A 15,912-nucleotide genomic window follows, 5' to 3' on the forward strand; every position below is an offset into this window, starting at 1 on the left:
TTTCCCTCTTCTAATACACTTGTTATGATTTTACATCAATTGAAATAAGATATACCAACAAATGTTGGTTGACTTATTGTGACAAGAAAGATGGTTTCATACAGCCTACTATTTCACGCCTGCGGGAGATCTGTCTTGATCAGGGACTGCTACTCTTCTCCATCTTCTTCTTCGCCTAGCTGCTGGCCGTCGCTTAATCGGCTGTGATTTGCGTGACGACCATTTCCGAATGGTCTTCAGGAATGAATTATTCCCGATTAATTTCTACGATTGAGTCATCTCGCAACTCGCCTCAATCAGATGCAGATTAATTGTAAGTCAGCCGCAAAATTTGTAAAATAACTGTCCTATATTACGATTTCTCATTGCACCGAGTATATATTCAAAGAGAAAAAAAAAAATATTGCAAAGCCTTGAGAGAATAATTGAAGAAAATCTATCGCAAATATAATCCAACTGTAAACGTTACCGCGAAAAACAATTTAAATGATTTTCAGAGAAACTGTTTCTGTGATAATTGACGAACAGATGTACAGGACAGATGTATAGGAAAAATTCGAAAAAAATTTATCAAATTTACATTTTAACGCATCGAGAGGAGTTTTGTAAAGAAAGAAAGGCGAAAGATAGCGTTTTACAACTTGGCGAATTTATTTGTAATCCGTTGGAGTGGAATTTTCCCACACACACACTAATACAATACGATTTGCGGAAAGCATACATGGAAATCATCACGCGCATATTATCTCATCTCTCTTGGAGAGACAAAGAAGTGTGAAACCTTCCTACCGGGCTGGCCGTGTGCCTCGGTGGTGTAAAGCTAGCGATACATGCATGGATACTGATACATCATGTGGTAATAATATATATAATATAATATAATAATAATTTTAATAATAATAAAATAACATTATTATCACTCCTATCGTACCGTACAACGAAATGCAGCTCTACACTCGTGAGGCCTGTCGGCGGCTACAATACAGAAATGACTAAGCGCTATTTCAATAACATCCATAAAATAATAATAATAATAATAATCAATAATAATAATAATAATTAATATAATAATATTAAAGACATATTGATACGCGTTTAAGCTATATACAAAGTACGACCGCGGTTTCATTCCACTAAGAGGAATCAAAACGAAGTTGGAAAGAAAAAAAAAAAAAAAACCTGTTCGTTCCCGAAGCCATCGTGGTTCCGTTTCGTATGAAATTTTCAACTCGTGCGATTTTGCTAAATGGCAACTCTCGATACCCTCGAGACGCCGTAGCGAAAAACACATATTACATTGTATCGTTTAGGAACATTTTGTGGTTTGCCCTCGTGTTTCAAAGCAAAAAAAAAAATATTTAGCGGTGTATCGTCATAAAGATACATTAAAACCAGTCACGCAAATTCCTTAACCCTCATTAACGTACAAGTCGGAACACTTTCTCTCCTTTTAATGTACAGTCTGAAAAGCATGCCGCAAAAAATATATTAAATTTAATACAAAAAAAATACATTCTTTACAATTTATCACGATGAACTCGAGTAATACTCAAGTCGAAAAGGTGGTTAGAATACGAAGAGCAAGAATTCATTAACCTGATTATGATATAATTTCGGTAATATGTTTTTGCACAATATATATATATATATATCTAGATAGCATCGAGTATAATATAGATATTAAAAGAGAAAATAGGAATATAACATACAACATGTGTAACAAATTCAAATATCATTTAAATTTTCTTCGAAGGAAGTACATAAAAATCTATGAAACGTGGTTTGACTTATTATTTACATTGACAAAAATATAAAACGTACAACATTAATATGAAATTACCATCACGTGTAATCTATAAGCAAAATTATTATCAATTAGCTTTATGCCTTCGAAATATCGCTGGATGTTATATTCCTATCGGCTCCCCTATAAGGACTGAAGGTTCCTTCTGCAGTTTGCATCTGGCAATGAGCTGAACGATTTCAAACGCGACGATTATACTTATGCTCTCGCCACACTCGCTTTCCCACTCGGTTCTCTCACATTTAGCGTCTTGCCCGAGAGAAGCAAACGGGAATCAGCATCATCATCATCATCATCATCATCATCATCATCATCATCATCATCTACACCGTATAGCTTCGAGCATTGTGATGCCGGTTGCTCCATTACGTGCGCTTTCCTCCACGTCCGTCCACGTTCCGAGCGCCTCATATCCATCGCGCGATCCGCACACGATGGGCGGATGAATAAAGGAGAAAAGAAACACGGAACGAATACAGAGAGAAAAAGGAAGGGGAAAGAAAAATACGATCGACGTTCGGAAATAATAACGGTTGATTCTGATTCCACCTGAGTGGGTCGTGTCTCTGGGGACCGGAATCGAAGAGACACCTCGCCAAGAGTTCACCCGCTGGAAACCGATCTCAGCTGACTGGTATTTGCGTCAACGATACCACCGCGTGCCTACCTTGTACCACGTGGCCTCCCCCCAAGGTTGTCCGGCCCCAATGTCTTCGCATGCTACGTGCGCGAGATACGATTTTGCCTCGGCGTTCCCCGGCGATGGGACTCGCAGTGCTCTCGTCATCGTGAAATTGTATGGAGTTTCTGAAGGGGAAGCCGAGTAGCTCCGTGGCCTGATTGCCAGGTGGTAGGTCAGGAAGACGTCGCTTCGGGCCTGGGCGTGGTCCACAGTAGCACGCGAAGAAGCGAACAGCGTATCCTCCGACCAAGCGCTCCTACAGAGCTAGTGGGTTATTACGTAGTCCAATTTAGGATGTTAGCCCGAGGATCCTGCGGGGAACAGCGTTGTGATAGCTTCCGTTATGAAAATGCGGAAGATCGTGGAAGATCGCCCGCTTCGATTCCTGATGATAAACCGCCTGGCTCGCTCCTTTGTAATTGCGTAATCGACTTCCGGTGCGAATTTTCTGGTTCATTTTCTTGAGGTTTTCTCATTTGTCCATCGAGAATGAAATGCTGGTATCGCAAGAAGAAGACCTACTTGTTCGACATTGGTTCGGCATTGTCATCAATTTTATTGTGTATTCTTATCAAAATGACTAAAATATCTCTAATTGAAAATGGTGAATATTTAAAACGGAGCACGCAGATGGAACAAGATTTTAGATAATTTTTTTTCGTTTGTAAATAAATTACATTTTTATTCTACAGATAGTCACACTTTCCTTTCTCACGTTCTTTCGCAAAACGCTGATTTTTGTACAAAATCAATCAGATGTTAGAATTTTCGAATTATGCATGTGACATCTGATATAATCTATCCAATCACATCTGAAAATTCTGTAGATTCGAACGTCAATCGCTCTACACAATTCGTACTTACAATTCGCAAGAATATCATTAATTGCTCGAATCAGCCAAGTTACAAAAAAAGATGCAATTATAATCGTCCGTCGCGTCGTTGTCGATCGCAGATCGCTTCCATCGTTCTCGGCTCTGCGATTGGTACTTCGTATTGGTCAAGTCGAATCGAAGATTCCTCCGATGTGGCTGACGTCTGGGTGTAGGCTCGGAATACAGGAGGGTGAACAAAAGCGAAAAAAAAATTCTCAAAGAAGCAGGACGGACGAACTAAATGCGAGGGTAGTAGGCGACAAAAGGACGGTGACAAAAATCGATGGAGCCTCGCGGTTCCCTTGCCGTACGAAAACGCGACGACATCTCTCGCGAGCTTGACATGTCGTCGAATCGACGCAGAGGATCGCTCTAATTAGAGGAGGGAGACATCGGGGAGAACTGATCGGTAGCTAGAGCATTCGATAGAGAAAGAGAAACGCGTGTCTAAACGGGAGTTTAGGATAATAGTTGGCCGGATGGCTTCTAGTACCTAGAGTAGCCATTCGAATAGCCATTTGAGTAGCCGTTGGAGCCCTTGTAGGGAACAGAGTGTATGCTCCTGGAACAGAGATAGTCGAAATCGGAAGATGAGGAAAGTACACTTCCAAAGGGAAAAAAAAACCCTCGCTTCCTTCCCACTCACATTCTCTAAATTTCCTTCCTATCTATCAATCATTTCCCGTCGCCTCGTTAAAGCGTGGGACGCCGTGCGCGCCGTGTGTTAGTACAAAGAAATAGCCGACGATGAAGAGGTCGTAGTCGAGTGAGGGATAGTAAAAGTCGCAGATATAGTAGAAGAGAACGAAATAGCGGAGGAAGCAGACGAAGAAGAAGAAGAAGAAGAAGAAGAAGAAGAAGAAGAAGAAGAAGAAGAAGAAGAAGAAGAAGAAGAAGAAGAAGAAGAAGGAAAAAAAACGAAGAAAAGTAGGAAAAGTAGTATATGCATGCTAGGACTTTCTAGTGGTGGCGGTATAGTGGTCACACAGTTGTTGATCGCGCTTTCGTCGCGATCGGGAAATAGTGCGGGGTCAATCAAAGTGCGTATGGCCTGTGGCTTGTTTTGTTGCTAATTACTGTTATACATTACTGTTGCAGTTGTGATGTTATTGTTGATATTGCTTGTTGTTTATTGTTATTATGACGGGTGTGTGCGTTTTGTGTAAGTGTCAAGGTGCAGGAGGTTCAGAGCTCCCGCTCACCGCCACCCACATCTACAACAGAACAGAAAACAAGACCACCGCCGTTACATACAAGGTATCCATTAGTATCCACCAGTATTGAAGATTTATTTTATCGCTCGCTCGTTCAAACGCGCGCTCGCGCACACACGTTCCATGCGGGGGCAGCATTATTTCAGACTGATTTATGGGTCAGGCCGATTCTACGGGCGCGCGGCACCGCGAGTGTTCGGCTCGCCGCGAACCGACACGCCGACTCGTCGGCTCGTCGGCTCGTCGGCTCGTCGACTCGCGCCCGTAGGCGAGAGAAGAAGTGCAAAGTTCGCGGATCTTCGCAGATCTCTTCTCTCTCCGAGATTCGCGCCTCCATCCGCGCCGAGAGGTGGGTGAAGGCGACAAACGTTGCAACATCACAAGGCTATCGATGCGAAAGGTCAAATGCGGTAGCGGTCTCCTTCGGCCAAACCGATGGTTTTGACCTTCTGGAGGCCAGCACCGTGACCGTTTAAACGGATAGTTAGCGCGTCTTAACTTTCCTGTTGACTTACCGAACGTATCATTTGGACGAAAATGGTAAGAAAGTCGTAAAATATCAACGCAACATCGCGCTTATACTTCACCATTCGTGAAGTTTCATTTTGCTGTGGCATCTCCAACTAGGCATGAATTTATTACTCAAAGTAATTCATATTTATTATAGAAAGCGCTTTTAATTACAATTTGTGCTCTTTTCTATTATAGTACACCAGGTTTCTTTTAATTTCTTTCAAGTAGTATTCTACATAAAAATGACTTCTGTAAATCTTTTTCAAGCGTATTCTTTTCTCGCGATTCGTTATTCGAATTCAATATATCCTTTTCTTTTTTCGTTACACTGACATATTTTTAAAAAGACGAAACGTCTTATGATTCATAAATTAATCACAAACATAATATAATTTATATGGGTGCGATCAAGTGGACAATATTTGTATATTTTTTCCTTATACCACTCATATTATTTTAAAATAATAATCTCTTAGGCATGGAACGTTTTACGCGAGCGTCGTTCATCAGTAGTTACAACTAAAGAAGCGTCGTGAGACATTTTCATATGATATTGATATTTAAGTTTTCCTCATTTGAATGTCACATCTTTATTTCATTACGTAAAATTAATCGACGATTCGCGTCTCGGATCTCACGACTGCGCCACGTCAAGCGCGTCGGCAACGAGCTATTTACTGAATGATCAAAGATTTATCTCGTGGAACAAAGCAATTCAAAGCGAAAATGAAATATTGATTTTAGACAATTGTTTTGTTTATCGTTTTGTCTTTGCCTTGCAAAAAAATTATTCATCCGAGACTCTATTGTAAAATTGTTCAGAATGGATTCCGATCGGAATTGTTCAATTTCTTTTTAGGAATCATTCCAAACAGTTTCACAATATATCTCCTGATCGATTTCTATGACGCTTGGACAATTTTAATTTAAAATTTTGCGTGCGACAAATAAATTTAATCTTTATAATTAATATAAATAATAATCCAATGAATGTAATTGAAACTTGAGATTAAAGTTACCTTTCACTATTCGATGTTGAAAAATGACTACCGACACGACTACAGAAATACGCTTTTTTCCACGAGAATAAAAATAAAAAAGAAAAAACAATACAAAATAATCGCACTAGGAGAATATCTACAGCAGCGATTGCTAGGATGATGTAATCTAAAAATAGTTAATTTCAATCTAGCTCAATTTCTTTGAAGCTGCTGATTGCTGACTGGGAACTGATCATTTTCCATCGTCCCGTCCCGTCGCGCGGTGAACAGCGAGAACGCGCAAGTACGAGCACGAAAATGTCTCCCGATAGCTTCTTTATCGTTTTTTCGAGTGCAGGTTTTTGCAAGTGAGAGTCACGCACTGACATCTGATTCACGATCGGTTGCCGCGATATTCCGCAGAAACATCGCCGATGTCTGACAACGTCAGGTGTGTGTCGCGTGTATTTTCTCCTTCGTATGCGCGACGTGCGGGTCCCTTATATATGGGATCCCCTAAAGAGTACTCGGAGATCGCGGCGATTGATCATGGATCAGATCGCGTACGTGTCCCATGCGAGCGCGCAAAAATAGAAGTTCTCGCGAAGGAAAAACACAACACAAAATTAAAAAAAAAAGAAAAAAATAAATAAATAAATAAATAAATAAAATAAAATAAAAAACCGTCGGTAAAACAAAGTAAAAAAAAAAAAGGAGGGGGGAGAAATAAAAAACGTGAAACGTGTGCGGTGTACCTGTGTTGCTTGAGGTTGTCCTGCCGCTTGAAGGACTTTCCGCAGACCTCGCAGGTGAAGGTCACGTCGTCCTTATGGCTGCGCTCGTGGATCATGAGGTTGTAGGGCTTCGTGAAGCGCCGCTGGCAGTACTTGCAGACGAACTCTACCGTGCACTTGGCGCGCATCTTCTGCCGCCGGCCGAACTCCCTGCCGTGCCCCTCTGTCTCCATCGGCATTATCGCGAACATCCTTATAAATTCCCACCGCTCCTTCTCTTGGTCGAGTCTCTGTCTCTCCTTTCCCTCTACCCGCCTCTCTCGCTCTCTCGCTAACGCCTGGAGTCACTCCCACCACTTCTTCTGTCTCCCTCTGTCCCCTTTCTCAGTGCTCTTCGTTGCTCGCGCGTACTCTCTCTCTCTCTCTCTCTCTCTCTCTCTCTCTCTCTCTCTCTCTCTCTCTCTCTCTCCCCCCTTCTCGATCGCTCTATCTTTCGCTGCCTCGCTTGCAGACTTTCGTACGATCTTTCTCTCTCTCTCTCCTCTCTCTCTCTTTCTCTCTCGCTCTTTTTATCCGTCTTTCCTGACTGTCGCTCTTCGACTCGCTCTTCTCCTCCCGCGCAAAGCTAGTCTCGGGCACGGCTGACTCCTGGGAGTGAGATCACTGCTTGTACCACGTCGCGAGAGACTCCTCGTATCGTTGCCTGCAAAGAGCACAAAATCGATGATTCTCCTCTGATCTGACTCGCGCGCTCGAGGGAATCACCCGGAGTCTCGCGAGAGCGGAGTATTCGCGAGGGAAGCCCGTATCCGATCCGACGAGATATTTACGCAAAGCGCCGTTGCCTACGAGCAACGGGTTAGTAACGTTGAAGCAACTTCTGAAGTATTTTGCATTCCTTACGAAGACGCGTAGGTGGAGGGACGCGCGCATGCCAATGTGCCTTGCGGAATAGCGTTCTCTCGGATCGAATTATTCCCGTGATATTTTATCGGGAATATGCTTTTAGATCGACATAGGGAAGTACTTTTCCTATATATATACACACACACACACACACACACACACACACACATATATATATATATATATATATATATATGTAAAGGGTAACTCTGAAACAAACTGGCCATAACTGATTCTGCGAAGAAAGTCTGTTGCGAGGTACTTGCTGATTCAAAATATGATAATTCTTGATGTGCGGTAAATAAACGATAAGTTTCTATAAGTGAGATAAAGAATGGAATCTCTGCAGAGATGTCACAGACAACTTTTGTTTTGTAATTTTACTCGCAGATCGGTAACTTTACTTGCAAATACATCTATATTTTTAATTTAATATTTTAATATTACCGTATCAATTTCTGTCTCTATAAAAAGCAATTAAAAATCAATGCCTCAATAAATAAAATCGAAAGTTTATAGAATTTTTATACAAATATTAAAGTAACAAACAAATGTTTGTTACTTTATGTCGTAATTCTACAAATTATGCAAAGTTATATGTGCGAAAGTTCATAATATTATAATTCTCACTTTCAAGTAAAATTAAAAATACATATTTAATTGTGTGTTATATAACTAAACTTTTTTATAAGAAATATATTAGAAATATAATAACAAAACAATTTTAAGTATTGTGACTGTATCAAATATCTTTATCTAGTATGTGTCAAAGTTCGCAATATTATTTGCAAAAAAAAACGTGAATACTAAAAAAGAATAAATGCTTCCAAAAAAATTAATATCTAGTTACCTAATTGAATGCTTGTATTCAGTTTGCAAGTTTAAATTATTAGCTCGGACACGTCCCCCGGGCATATTTCATTTTAAATGTGACTATTCAGTTTTAAGTTTCATTCACGTGTAAGACTGACACATATACGTGATGGTAATCGAAGGGGAAGGAGCACCTACCATTAGTGCTAAATGCATGCCGCATAAATACGATCCATAATCTTTACGCTCGCCATCTAACGCCACGTAAATCACAAGAATATCTCCCGTGCTGCCGAGCCTATTTTAGAAGAAACGTGAAAAGAACAAAACCAATCAATTATTATGTGAGTGATATGAGCTAATTTCAAGTTCTTCAAATGAAATTTAAGTAAAATACTGTTGAGTCAGACACTACAATCTGTCCAATGTACCATTTATATAATTAGTTTTCCTCATTCTTACATAAAATGTATTCTTTTATATCGCGTAATAATTCTTTGACATCACAACACTCAAAAATTCTATAAAGTCCCACTTTCGAATAGCTCTCTAATATTTTGCATTAAATCATTTATAATTTTTAATACCAATCACCTTGAAATATCTTTTAAATTTTGGAAACAATTGGGAAAGAATCTGATGTAATCTGAATTGAGTCACTGAAGTCAGTTTTTCCGCGCGGCAAAAATTGATGTTGCTTTATCGCTTGCTGTTTCCGTTTCCACGAGCGTACTACGAGAGAGAGAGAGAGAGAGAGAGAGAGAGAGAGAGAGAGAGAAAGAGAGAGAGAGGAAAGACACGTGCCCTCCGCGATAAAGCAAAAAGGGAAAAAACGTTAATTGCACGATAAACCAAATTATACCTCGTGCAAGTGTATTATTTTTAGAGCTTCTCCATACGGTACCCAGCCGGACGTGGAATGGGGGATCGGGGAATCGTATACGCGGCCGCTCCGTAATGGCACGGTTCTCGAATTGGAATCGGCATGCTAAAAAAAAAAAAAAAAAAAAAAAAAAAAAAAATAGCCCGCGGTATCGAATCGCGCGGCGCGGCCATTGTACAGGAGCGTCCCGGCCAGTCGCTACCGGTTCGCATTAAGCGCACGGCGCACGCTCGAATAAAGTGGCGTGTCCGAATGAGTAATAAGCGGTGCCTGGGCGTAGCCCGGTTGGTTAGCGTGGCTAACAGGCGGTGGAGCCTAATCGGAACTGCGCATTACGTGCGACTCCGAGTCTTTCCATAAAAAAGACGCGGCTTTGCTCCTTCCTCACCCTCCCTCTCCCCCCCTCCCCGCCCCGGGAAACATTACGCCTCTGTCCGCGCGCTCCTGCCCGTCGTTGACGTCCGACGCTGATTCACCTTGATGTAAATAATCGTCAGACGGTCGGCCGGTACGGGCTCTTTACACGCAGAAACAAAACACGGCTGTCCTCGACACCTTCGTCATTCCGTTTTCGGAAGAGATGAAGAAGGACAAGTGTGTTGGGTATTTCCGAACTCGTGCGTTTTTTTGTATTGGATGTCCCTCGTCACGAAGGTTTGTCAATAAGGAGACAGACGGGGAACTCTTAACACCCTTTTTGTAATCTCCGAAGCTATAAATCATAAACGCGTACACAATGTATTAAAATGGAAATCGAAATGAAATAACGTTTCTTGAGGAATCTAAAAAAAAAAAAAAAAAAACAAAAAAAAAAACGGACTCTCTAATACGACCCTTGTTTCCCTCGAGGATCGTATTAGTTTTGGTCATTCTACTCTCGAGTGTCGCACGTGTACCTTGTGCATCACATGCTGATTGGATTTACATCCGTGGAACTGAATGGTAACATCTCGGCTATTACGTGGCAATCTTGTCGAAGAGTTACGAGGTCGCCTGTACCGAGACGGGTACATGGTGGCGGGAACAGGTTCTCACTTTGCGTGAAGCGAAGTTAATGAGTTGTGCGTTAATGAGTTGGGTGCCGAGGAAAACGACATTAGCCGTGTAAACGTTCAGGTTTTATATTACACACACGATGCCGATGAGAACCGCGCAAATAATCTTGAGATGCCTGATGATAAATGATCGTGTCCTCTGATAACCGCCAAGTCCGTTGAATTCGAGCGGCGCGATCGAAGCAGCAGCCGGGAATGACAGACGTCGTAAGCCGCGCCGATAATTCCGTCCCGATTAATATTGGGGGGAGGGGGAAAGGGTGAGGGGAGACGTTTGCGAAGGTTGCAAATAAATTATTATTAAAATTGCGTGCAACGAGTCGTGAGACCATTTGTGGCAAATGTGAAGCGGCATTGAGCGCGAGCTCTAACGAATGCTCGCAGGAAAGTGAACAGAATCGTGCCAGCTACCATGTTTGCTTACCGAGTTCGCGTGATCGAACGCTTCCGTTTTACGTATGATAATGTATGATAATGTATGATAATGCGATATATATGTAGACGCTCGCGTTTGTGGATACCGCCATACTAGACGGAGATTTGCGAATAGGCGGAGGAGCGTTTTGGTATGTACGGAGCTACGCGAAGGTGAATTTTTCGTTGTCCATCCGCGAGGGGAAGGAAAACGCGTCGCGCGGAATGATCAAGTGAGGCTACCTTGTGACGTGGACGGAATCGCACGAATAAATAAGCAATTAAAATAAACATCGTGTAACGTAACTTTTACAACAATCTAAAGGCAATTGTACTATTCATTGGCTGTCCGAGTATCAATTAATAATTTATGCCAAGCATTCGCGCAGATGAAAAGTCACCGTATCTCTATATGATTTTGTGTCTGTACATGTGAAATTTGTAAAAATCATTATAAAGTCATCGAACATTACCCAATAAGTTAAACTTTGCCGTTGCTGATTTCTTTGTCTCTAAGAAAAAATACATAGAAAAATCCTGTTATCGAAAATTACCTAGCTAGAACACAGGACACAGGGGAGGAGAGAGGACACTTGGACAAAACCGTTCAATGACCGACGGTCACATCTTCAATTTTATCCAAGCTCAGTCATCGAGCCTGAGAAAAAAATCGTGAGAAAAGGGTGGTCGCGAGGCTATCTATTATTCTTTCGCGGTCGGTCGCGATACGAAGGGCGGAGTGCGTGGTACAAGGAGCCGGGCAGCCAATCGAAGAAGAACGGAGAACGGCCAACCAAGCGAGTCCGGCTCGATGTGCGTGCACTCGTTCTCGCGTGTATGGAGGAATAAAGGAAGGAGCAGTAGCCCTCGTTCGTTCGCTCGCCACAGCGAGAAGGCCGGTAGCCAACCAAAGAAGAGTCGCTACTGTGCACCGCCCTACCGCCGACTACCGGTTTTCGGCCAGTCGCTACCGAACAGCCGGAGAAGTCCACCAAGTGGGACCACACCCTCCCTCCGCCGTCTAGACCGTCGAACCGCGATACTGACGGCCGCGGGGAACGCGGGCGATCACGCAAAGGGCGTTTCTTACGAGAGATATTACCTATCGCGCGGAGAGACTCGCGCCACGCGCCACGCGGCGCGTCGGAGAAAAATGGTAGCTCCGCGATGGATCCGTTCCGGATCCGCGTACGTAAATCGCTTCGACCACCCCGGCCACCCCGGCGAATAAATTAATACGTTGGACTCGGCTGGACTCGTCGCCGCGACTCGAAAAGGTACGCGTACGTTGGGTCGCGGTGTCCTTTGTGCGACATGTCCGAGAATCAGAACGATTGAAGCTAAACTTTGATGATGGGTCCAAATGTGACGTTTGGATATAAGATTAGTAATTAGAGTTTTTGATCACATATCGTAATGTGATAGATTAAATCTATCATCAGCGAGCAAATTTTTTAATTTAAATGATATTATTTATCTTTTAATTCAATTCTATTCGTTGTCCTTTTTTTCCTGTTATATAAGTATTATATTAATTATTTAAATCATAGAATTTAGTGCCTTTCGCTATAATTGAATCTTGAAAAGTTTTTCATGATATAAAATATAATTATACTTTATATGTATCATTATAAAAATCGCAGTTTAAGAATCGGAAAGTTGTCGGAAAGATTTGAGCTAGAAGGATTGAAAGAGATCATTATAAAATTTTTCGCGGATGACTCACGAGACATTTAATCAGTTAAAACGCAGCGATTATCGTACATCATTCTACGGCTACCGATTCTGGAAGTCGTTGCGAAGACAGCTACTCGCTCGTCGTTTATACATGAACGAATATAAATCGCACCTATTCTCGCTTTGTTTGATATATATATGAAAACATACGATAGAAAATGTAAGAAATCGCAAATATAGTAGGAATATCTTGTTTTTATCCTTTTTATATAGATCTTGATAAGAAATGGTAATGGTAAATAAAGAAATGGTAAATAATCGTGAAATAAAGAAATCTTTGAAGTGGTTCAATGGTAAAACTGAAAGATTTGATTTTTTTATTCAATTTTATAACTTCGCGAAAATTCTAAAAATTTTAAAACAAGATATACTGTGACAAAAACAAATAAATAAGTAAAATTGAAGGATTATCATTATTATGAATAAAATTATCATAAAATATAAGTGCTGTAAAAAAATCCTATAAAAAAGTTCTTCTATAAATCGAGATATATCAAGAAATGTAGAAATAAAAGATACATTTCATATCATTGATTTATTTGATGATTTATTTATGTTTTCATATTTGATTTATAACGATATGACTAATTTAAGTCTCCTAATGAATGTCATTTCGAATATTATTGAATATATAAGGTTATTGTATGAAATGTTTAGATAAATGTTCAAGAACGTATGTTAAACTATTTCTTCCATCTCATATATATGAATTATTATATAATACGTTTTGACGCGTGGTTGCGTATGAAAGGTCGATCCGTAGCGCGTTGTGAGTTCAATATCTCGACGATGTTCTTACATATATATATCTCAGATCTATTTACGAGAAGTTAATTTTGAAGAATTGAATAAAAAGCGAATAGTAATTCATTTCGTGATTAGCATTTGTAGCCCGTAATATATTAGTGACTAGTGAGTAGTAATGCTAGAAGATACGATAAAGAAATGTCAATTAACCGTGACTTACCGATCCGAATAGAGGAAAAAGTTGTCGAATAAGAGTTGTCCTCGAGCAACGTCCACGACGTATTCTTTCTCAGGAAAAAAATCTTGAGTTGAAACTTGGATAGAAATGTAAACTCTCGACGAACGGAGGCAGAATGAAACTCGCGAAGCGCGTCTCGATTTAGTTGTAAAGCGAAGGTACGATGCGCGTGATACAGTGTCACGCTGGCGGGATCTCCGTGTTACTTAGTAGGTCGGTGGCTCGTGAAAGTGTTGAGATGCTGCGCGTGTGTCTTCCGGGCTGACAGGTCTGGACCGTTTGGGTGCGCGGCGTCGACTGAAGCTTCGTTTAGTCGCTCGGTTCGCTGGTAGCCCGAATAGGTAGGCACACCAGAAGACGGTAGGACGCCGTGTGTAACCGCCAAAGGTCTCCTCGTCGTCGTCGTCGTCCGTTTGGCTTCTTCTGGTTGGAGGACCGGGAGACACCTCCCTACCGAACCGACTCACCGATACCCACCAGTTATCGTGTGAAGGTAGCCTCCCTCAATTCCGCGGGGAACGTACACGTCCAGGATGTTCCTTCCTCGACCTCGTTGCGGTGGTAGAGGTAGAAAAGAGGCGGCCAGGGAGGCGAGGGAGGAGGTGGTGGTGGAGGAGGAGGTGGTGGTGGTGAGAAGGATGCGGAGGAGGAACGGGAGCAGAAGAAGGAAAATGAGGGAAGAGGGTGACGGCGGGTGTTGGGTGTAGAGAAAGAGGTGAGGACGATGATGAAGAGGAGGCCCGACGAAGAAGGGAAGAAGTGGTAGCGCGCCTTGTCCCGAGTCTACTTGCGTCCTTGTCTCACCCGGTCGCCGAATAGCAGCGCGGTTATTCACAAATCCTTCGTCGACGCGGCTTCCTGAGCTCCCGCTTGGTGCGCCCGTCCGCCCCTCCCCTCTCTTCAACTGTCCCCGCGCGGAGTTGCTCCCTCTCTTCCACGTTCTACGGGTCCTGATCCCTTCCACCAGTACCGCGTCTGGGCCCGCCCTCGTAACCGTGAGACGAGAGCATCCCTCTTCACCCACGCCGAGATCCCTTCTGGTATAATCACGAGGTGTCTCCCCTACCTTCTATTAAAGTATTCGAATACCGCTCCGGCATACTCGGGCCGCTTCCTTCCGCCTTTGCCGTTTCCCAAAAGGAATACCCCCCGCGGGGGCAGTAGCCACAACCCCGGCTGTAAAAGCTACGGAGGTAGCGCTCGTATCCGAAAGCTAGAGCCACTGACTTTCTTCGGCGCGCGTTTCGTTCCACCTATCTTACTCGCTCGGCTATGTGCGTGGGAGTATCGTAAGACGATCGTCCTCCGGAGCAGAGCGGTTGATATTTTCGTGGATAAACAATACGAGTGCGCCGTGGCGCGATCCGTGACGCCCACGCGCAAAGACGAAGCGACAAACTGATTCTCGAGAGGAAATCCCGCGGTCCCGCGGAATGCGCCCGATTCCTTGATTTCTACCGCGGTAGGTGAAAAAAAGACAGGGAGAAAGGCAGAGATGAGCGTAGAAGCGAAAAGAGAGAAAACGAGAGAAGAGAAAGAGAAAGAGAGATAGGGAAAAGGAAAGCGAGACAGACAGACAGGCAGACAGAAGGAGAGACGTTCGCCGCTGACGATGAGAAGCAGATAGTGTGGGAGAAGGTGGAGGTGGTAGGAGCGTGCAAAAGCGAAGAGCGGGGGCTGACACGATGCCGCGGGGGTTCCCAGGGCACGTGGGAAATGCACAGTAGTCGATGTCAATCCCCCCACCAGGCGGCCCGCTTGGGCCCCACCGGGCCCCACCACGAAGTCGCCGGGCCGGAGAGCCATCGCCGGGATTCCGGGCGCCGCCCATCGAGATCTTGCGGTATCGCTTCATTGGACAATCCTATGCGGACGGGATGATCGCCTCCCTCACGAGTCAGTCCGGGATGATCGAGTGGTGGAAAAATTCCTCGGGAACGGCCGAAGAGGATTGACGACGATGAAGAGAGGAAGAAGAGGAAGACGATGAAGAGGAAGAAAACGAGGGAGCAATTGGCAACAAAGGCGACGCCGACGAGCTTGGCATGCCGGCGACTTCACCGTCGCCGAGCCGTGTGGCCACCGATTCAGCTTGCGAAAATGCATCGCCAAAGATGGAGAGGCATCCGAGTGACAATATGAACTTGGATAATGGATAAATAGAGGGTAGTCTTCGGCGAGATGCCTTAATGGCGATTTAAATGACGGATTAAGTGATGTTTAAGTACCTTTGACATGCACGACGGCATGTTATATGTACATATTGATTGCTATAGGAATTGCCGATGTCAAAAGTATATAACTGCTTTAGCATAAA

The 15,912-nt window shown here is 43.1% G+C and overlaps 1 protein-coding gene across 2 annotated transcripts; it reads right to left on the reverse strand.

Annotated features, from left to right (window-relative positions):
• Positions 1 to 627: 627 nt before the first annotated feature.
• On the reverse strand, positions 628 to 14,716 carry drm (odd-skipped family member drumstick). Of its 2 annotated transcripts, none has more exons than XM_089083793.1 (3): positions 13,578 to 14,716; positions 6,824 to 7,505; positions 628 to 3,923 (listed from the first exon to the last, which is right to left on the reverse strand). In XM_089083793.1, exons 2-3 carry the CDS (start codon positions 7,051 to 7,053, stop codon positions 3,848 to 3,850), a joined length of 306 nt encoding a protein of 101 aa, XP_088939919.1. In that variant the 5' UTR covers positions 7,054 to 7,505; positions 13,578 to 14,716; the 3' UTR covers positions 628 to 3,847. The 2 variants fall into 2 exon arrangements, with proteins under 2 accessions (XP_088939919.1, XP_088939920.1); XM_089083794.1 differs by having other exon boundaries at positions 628 to 4,575; positions 13,578 to 14,715.
• Between the last annotated feature and the right edge of the window lie 1,196 nt (positions 14,717 to 15,912).

Source organism: Pogonomyrmex barbatus, unplaced genomic scaffold (assembly GCF_055798465.1).
Source record: "Pogonomyrmex barbatus isolate J1 unplaced genomic scaffold, ASM5579846v1 scaffold8, whole genome shotgun sequence".
Taxonomy (NCBI): Eukaryota; Metazoa; Arthropoda; class Insecta; order Hymenoptera; family Formicidae; genus Pogonomyrmex; species Pogonomyrmex barbatus.

What these genes read in the sequence shown, in the direction of transcription:
- drm (XM_089083793.1), bottom strand. Translation starts at nt 7,053, where the DNA reads ATGTTCGCGATAATGCCGATGGAGACAGAGGGGCACGGCAGGGAGTTC. An exon ending in GACAACCTCAAGCAACACAG is followed by an intron (nt 3,924 to 6,823) that starts GTACACCGCACA and finishes TCTCTGTTCCAG; the next exon opens with GAGCATACACTCTGTTCCCT.